Source organism: Priapulus caudatus, unplaced genomic scaffold, assembly GCF_000485595.1.
Source record: "Priapulus caudatus unplaced genomic scaffold, Priapulus_caudatus-5.0.1 Scaffold874, whole genome shotgun sequence".
Classification (NCBI taxonomy): Eukaryota; Metazoa; Priapulida; class Priapulimorpha; order Priapulimorphida; family Priapulidae; genus Priapulus; species Priapulus caudatus.
In genome coordinates this window covers 91,270-98,169 of record NW_014577935.1, presented here as the reverse complement: position 1 = coordinate 98,169, position 6,900 = coordinate 91,270, and the positions used below count along the sequence as shown (strand labels likewise).

Sequence of the window (6,900 nt, the reverse complement as noted above, 5' to 3'; positions counted from 1 at the left end):
GAGAGACAGAGAGAGAGGGAGGGAGAGTAGAGCGAGAGCGAAAGGGAGAGAGACGGGGAGATAGAGAGGGGAGAGAAAGAGAGGAACCGAGCAAGGGAAAGAGAGAGGGAGAGAGTAAGAGAGAGGGAGGGAGAGTAGAGCGCGAGCGAAAGGGAGAGCGAAGGAGAGATAGAAAGGGAGAGAGAGAGAGAGAGAGAGAGAGAGAGCGAAAGAGCGAGAGAGAGAGAGAGAGTAGAGCGCAAGTGAAAGGGAGATAGAGGGAGAGATAGAGAGAGGGAGAGATCAAGAGGAAGAGAGAGAGAGAGAGAGAGAGAGAGAGAGAGAGAAAGAGAGTGAGAGAGAAATATAAAAAGAGAGAGAGAGCATTTATCTCTTCACGTGATATTACCTAAGGCTAATATTACTGAGTGTCGTGTGACCTTAGAAGGTAATAACGTTATGACGATATAAACTGAACGAGAGACAGTGAGATAGAGGATAACATAGCTTATTTAAAGAGAGAGAGACAGCAAGATGGACGGAGAGAGACAACGATATAGAGGGAGATAGACAACGAGATAGAGAGAGATAGACAACGAGGTAGAGGGAGAGAGACAATGAGATAGAGGGAGAGAGACAAGGAGATAGAGGGAGAGAGACACGATATAGAGGGAGAGAGACAACGAGATAGAGAGAGAGAGAACGAGATAGAGAGAGAGAGAGAGAGAGAGACAACGAGATAGAGGGAGATAGGCAACTAGATAGAGGGAGATAGACAACGAGATAAGGAGAGAAAGTGAACGAGATAGTGGGGTAGAAAGCGAGCGAGAGAGAGAGAGAGAGAGAGATAGAGAGAGAGATAGAGAGCGAGAGAGACCGATAGATAGATATATAGAGAGAAAAGGGCGCGCGCCAAAGTAAGAGAGGAACAGAGCAAGCGAGAGAGAGAGGAACCGAGCAAGCGAGAGAGTAAGAGAGGAACCGAGCAAGCGAGACAGAGAGAGAGGGAGAGAAAGGGAGAGCGAGCGAGCGAGAGAGAGAGATATGGAAAGAGGGGGAAGGAGAGAGAAGTGGGAGCGAGAGAGAGAGAGAGAGAGGAACCGAGCAAGCGAGAGAGAGAGAGAGAGAGAAGGAGGAGGAGGGAGAGAGAAGGGGAGCGAGATTATCTTATATAATATATATGAGGAGAGAGGCATAGGGAGATATATATATTTATATATATCATATTATTATTAATATGACAGAGAGAGAGACGAGAGATGAGGATGAGAGCGCGCGCGAGAGGGACGCGAGAGAGCAGAGAAGACGGGAGAGAGAAGATAGAGCAGGGAGAGGGGGGTGAGGAGGGATACGAGAGATAGACAGTAGAGATAGAGACGGAGACGGCAGATAGGAGAGAGAGAGCGACTGCGAGGAAGAGAGAGAGAGAGAGAGAGAGAGAGAGGAGAGAGAGAGAGTGGAGGAGAAAGGAAGCAGCTATGTTCCGTAATACATCATGGCCGGTTCACATATTTTCGATGCGCACCCGTTTTGGATAATACTATAATATAATAATAATAATTCCAATAGAGTTTCAGGACGACCGACACGCGATCGGGTTTTGCTTATGGTGATGAGCTAAGGTGATGCAAGGTTGCCTTCAGAACGGTGGCGTATGTCAGGCTCGCTCCAGTTTGTTAATCCCGGATTCACTCAATGCGCTAAATATCGGCCATAACTCTCCGAGAGGGCGATGCGAGAGAGAACACGCGGAGAGCGCGGCAGTACGAGCGGCAAGATGCAGAGAGAGTAGAGTGGCGAGGTGTGAGAGGAGAGGGAGAGAGAGAGTGAGGGGGAGAGGGGGGAAGGAGAGGAGGAGAAAGAGCAGAGAGAGAGCAGAGGGGAGCGATGAGGGTAGAGGCTCGAGCAGAGCGGGAGAGGAGAGAGGGGATAGGACGCTGTGAGAAAGGAGGAGGGTGAGAGGCGGGGGAGAGAGAGATGACGGGAGAGAGAAGAGAGGCAGACGGACGCCCGAGAGAGCAGGACGAGAGAGGCACGCAGAGGAAGGAAGACCGAGGCGACGGCAGCGGGACGAGCGAGGAAAGAGGGAGGACGACAGAGAGACGACAAGACGAGAGGAGGGGGCCGAAGAGGACCGAGAGAGAGAGAGGCGGGAATAGAGAGGCGTTGCATAGAGAGGTAGGGAGGGGGAGATGAAGGCGGCGAGAGGCGAGGAAGACGAGAGGCCGGGGCAGGCGAGAGGGAGGGAGAGGATCGGTGAGCGGAGAGAGAGAGTGAGCGAGAGGAGCGAGTGAGCGGAGAGAGGGACAGGCGAGAAGAGCAAGAGACGAGAGGGAGGTGGAGGAGGGAGACGAGAGAGAGAGAGAGGAGGAGGAGCGAGAGAAGAGAGGAGAGGATAGAAGCAAAAGAGTGACAAGAAGAGATGCGGGAGGGAGGGAGAGAGGCGAGGGAAAGGCAGAAGGGGAGCGAGGGAGGGAGGGAAGGAGGAGAGAGGGAGGGGGAGGGAAGGAAGCGGGGAGAGATAGTGAAAACAGGGAATAGCAACAAGAATTGCGGTAGAGAAGAGTGGGGAAGAGATAAGAACCGAATAGGTAGAATTAACAGTATAGAGGTGAAAGGGAAGAGCCCGGATTTGGAAAGCAAGAGTGGCTGCGCGGCGCGATAGAGTCTAGATGAGAAGTAGATGGAGATGAATTAAGATGAGCAAAGATGAACAAGTATATGCTTCTAACGGAGTTGTCTGCAAGTCGCCAGAACATTCGTAGTACAGGCCAAAAACAGCCTTATACTCATCGCATGTAAGCACCATCTCACATACAGCATCAGTGGTTAGATGCTTAGACATTAGATAAATAGAGAAGCGCTATATTGAGTCTTCTGCGCTCATTTTGAGGTCAGGCGGGGTTAAATGAAACTGAGGAAATGAACGAGGAGACGCGCTGCGGGAACCACGGAGATTAGACGTCGCAGATCAAATTCTCATGTAAGTATGGCCATACTAGAATGTATTATGGACATATACTATGTAGATCCCTTTAGACTAAGATTTGCAATAGGATTGACTCAATAAACGAGTTAGAACTAGTTTGGCTCTGTAGGCTCCTGTTTTATTTGATTCATGTATTCACTTTCGATGAATTTGACAATATTACATGATAAAATAAAAACAAAAAAACAAAGTTAATATGACCTGTCGTCTTTAGACCCTGTTGTTCATTCACATTTCTTTATTAATAAATTATTTTACTATACCTAATGTGCCGAAACATTTTTTTTTTCGATCTTCTTCCACAGGAAACTCACTATATGTGATCTATGTCGTCCTTACAGATGATCTGTTCTATTTTCTCCATTTCAATTAATATAGGATTCACTTTTTGAAGTGCGGTTGACAATATTTCAACGAGAAAGGTAAAGGCAATATTTGACTTTTCGTCTTACTTCCCCCCTCCTTGCTGTCAATGGCATGTACTTAATAATGCTCATACACTATAATGTCGTGCGTGTGCGTGCCGTCGCGACCGTCCGGCGCTGGCGTTCTCTTGTGTGTGTGTGTCGCGTGCGTGTGTGTACGTGTGTCTCTCTGTGTGTGTGTGTGTGTGCGTGTGTCTCTCTCTGTGTGTGTGTGTGTGTGTGTGTGTGTGTGTGTGTGTGTGTGTGTGTGTGTGTGTGTGTGTGCGTTTATGTGTGTGCGTGCGTGTGTATGTGTGTGCGTGCGTGCGTGGCGTGCGTCTGCGTGTGTGGGCATGCGTGTGTGTGTGTGTGCGTGCGTGTATGTGTCTGTGTGTATGGGCGTGCGTGTGTGTGTGCGTGCTTGCGTGCGTGCGTGCGTGTACGTGCGTGCGTGCGTGCGTGCGTGTGTGTGCGTGCTTGCTTGCGTGCGTGCGTGCGTGCGTGCGGCGTGTGTGTGTGTGTGCGCGCGCGCGTGCGTGCGTGCGTGCTTGCGTGCGTGACTTACCAGGTATCGGCGGCACAAGTTCGTAGAGTGCTTCACACATCTCCTCCGCTTCCTTCTCTCCCGTCACATTGTTACTGCGCATACTCAAAGCTAGTTGGTTGGATCTACACTGACAGCGTCAAACAGCGCTCTTCTATTCACGAAATCCTAAATTTCCTGAAAACATAAAGAGTCACACAACTGCGTTTCATTGCCTAACTAGAATGCTGGTGATTGCATATCGCTAGTCCTATTCTTCTTCTTCTTCTTCTTTTTCTGCTACTGCTGCTGCTTCTTTTTCTNGAATCAAATTCTCAATATAAATATGAGCAATAAATAGAATGTAAATATGACATATTATATGTAGATAACCTTTTAGATAAGATTGCAATAGATTGACTCAATAAACGCATAGAAATAGTTTGGCTCTGTAGCTCCTGTTAATTTGAATTCATGTAATTCACTTTCCAGATGAATTTGAAAAATATTTACATGATAAAAAATAAAATAAATATGACATGTCGTCTTTAGACACTGTTGCTTCATCTCCACATTTCTATTAAATAAAAATAATTTACTATCCATAAATGTGCAGAACATTTCCACGAGGAAAATAAAATATATGTGATATGTCGTCCTTACAGATGACTGTTCTATTTCTCCATTTCAATTAAATATAAGGACTTCACTTTTGAGATGCGTTGAAAAATATTTCAACGAGAAAGTAAAGGCAATAATTATGACTTTTCGTCTTCTTCCCACCCTCCTTGCTGTCAATGGCACTACTAATATCTACCATACACTATAATGTCGTGCGTGTGCGTGCGTGCGAGTGCGCGCGCGTCTGTGTGTGTGTGCCGCGTGCGTGTGTGTGCGTGTGTGTCTCTCTCTCTGTGTGTGCGCGTGTGTCTCTGTGTGTGTGTGTGTGTGTGTGTGTGTGTGTATGTGTGTGTGGTGTGTGTGTGTGTGTGTGTGTTGTGTGTGTGTTGGCGTTTAGTGTGTGTGCGTGCGTGTGTATGGTGTGCGTACGTGCGTGCGTGCGTGCGTCTGCGTGTCGTGGGCATGCGTGTGTGTGTGCGTGCGTGTATGTGCTGTGGTATATGGGCGTGCGTGTGTGTGTGCGTGCTGCGTGCGTGCGTGCGTGCGTGTACGTGCGTGCGTGCGTGCGTGTGTGTGCGTGCTTGCTGCGTGCGTGCGTGGCCGTGCGTGCGCGTGTGTGTGTGTGTGTGTGGCGCGCGCGCTGCGGTGCGTGCGTGCTTGCGTGCCGTGACTTACCAGGTATCGGCGGCACAAGTTCGTAGAGTGCTTCACACATCTCCTCCGCTTCTTCTCTCCCGTCACATTGTTACTGCGCATACTCAAAGCTGGTGGTTGGATCTACACTGACAGCGTCAAACAGCGCTCTTCTATTCACTAAATCCTAAATTTCCTGAAATTATAAAGAGTCACACAACTGCGTTTCATTGTCTAACAAGAATGCTGGTGATATCGCTAGTCCTCTTCTTCTTCTTCTTCTTCTTCTTCTTCTTCTTCTTCTTCCTATCATTATTATTATTAATATGTACCGTACTAATGTTAGACATGCTTCAGCTCAATATTTAATTTCTCTAATTAACATATATTTGTAATATTTACATACGCACAAATACTCACACACACACACACACACACACACACACACACACACACACACACACACACACACACAACACACAATACACCACACTACCACACAGCCACACCCCACACACACACACACACACACACACACATATATATATATATTATATATATATCCTAACACATAATATACACATATATAACATTATACATTTATATATGTAACGTGCATCTAACCTCTAACTCATATCCTAACACATTATATACATATATATAACATTATACATCTATATTATGTAACGTGCAACCAACCTTTACCACATATCATAACACATAATATGCACATATATAACATATATCAGAAGTAGATAATAGGGAATTCTCTATTATCTACTGTTGCATATAATATTATGTAACATGCATCTAACACCGACACACATCTAAGTGGGATGTGAGCGCGAGGGCGGGTGTGTATGTGTGATCTTCTTCCATTAACCTTCTGTCTATATATATATATATATATATATATATATATATATATATATATATACATATCTTTTTATTTTATATTCACATCATTCGCTGCGGGGTATATAAACAACAGAAAATATTCGCAGCGAGTTTTGCTCTGCGTGATTTCCCAGCGGGTGAAATGTGACAACGTTGCTAGTGACGCCCGCACATTGTCACCGGAATCTTTCTGCTGTTCTACTTCGACGGCACAGCTAGGATATCTACCCACAACAACAACATACGGCTTAAATACGTATATATATTATACGTTCAAATTGGCATTCAGTTCGTCGTAGTGTGTGTTTGCGCGATCGTGCGCATATGTATGGATGTATGGACACCTACACGTACACGCAATACGCGCACGCAAACGCATGTGACGTACACGTACACGTACCCATGTGACGTACACGCACACATACACGCAAGCACGCACGCACGCGTATCACACACATACACGCGTAGTTTACACGTAACAAGAACTTAAGGTGAACGTAAACTTACAGGGAAATAGTACAGGTACATGATATTTACAGGTACATGATATTTACAGGTACCTGATATTTACAGGTACATGGCATTTACAGGTACATGGTGATTACAGATACATGGTATTTACATGTATATGGTATTTACAGGTACATGGTGATTACAGGTACATGGTCATTACAAGTACATGGTATTTACAGGTATATGGTATTTACAGGTCCATGATATTTACATGTCAATGATATTTACAGGTACATGGTATTTACAGGTACATGGTGATTACAGCTACATTATGATTACAGTTAAGTGATACCTACACGTAAGCACGAGGTAGATGGTGATTACAGGTAGATGGTGATTAC

The 6,900-nt window shown here is 45.9% G+C and overlaps 1 protein-coding gene across 1 annotated transcript in view; it reads right to left on the bottom strand.

The window, feature by feature from the left end:
- LOC106814129 (vasoactive intestinal polypeptide receptor 1-like) overlaps nucleotides 1-4,019 on the bottom strand; it is a 17,336-nt gene extending 13,317 nt beyond the window's left edge. Inside the window, exon 1 of the mRNA XM_014818415.1 lies at nucleotides 3,938-4,019. Coding sequence (XP_014673901.1) covers nucleotides 3,938-4,019 — 82 coding nt within the window. The remainder of the gene's footprint in view (nucleotides 1-3,937) is intronic.
- Between the last annotated feature and the right edge of the window lie 2,881 nt (nucleotides 4,020-6,900).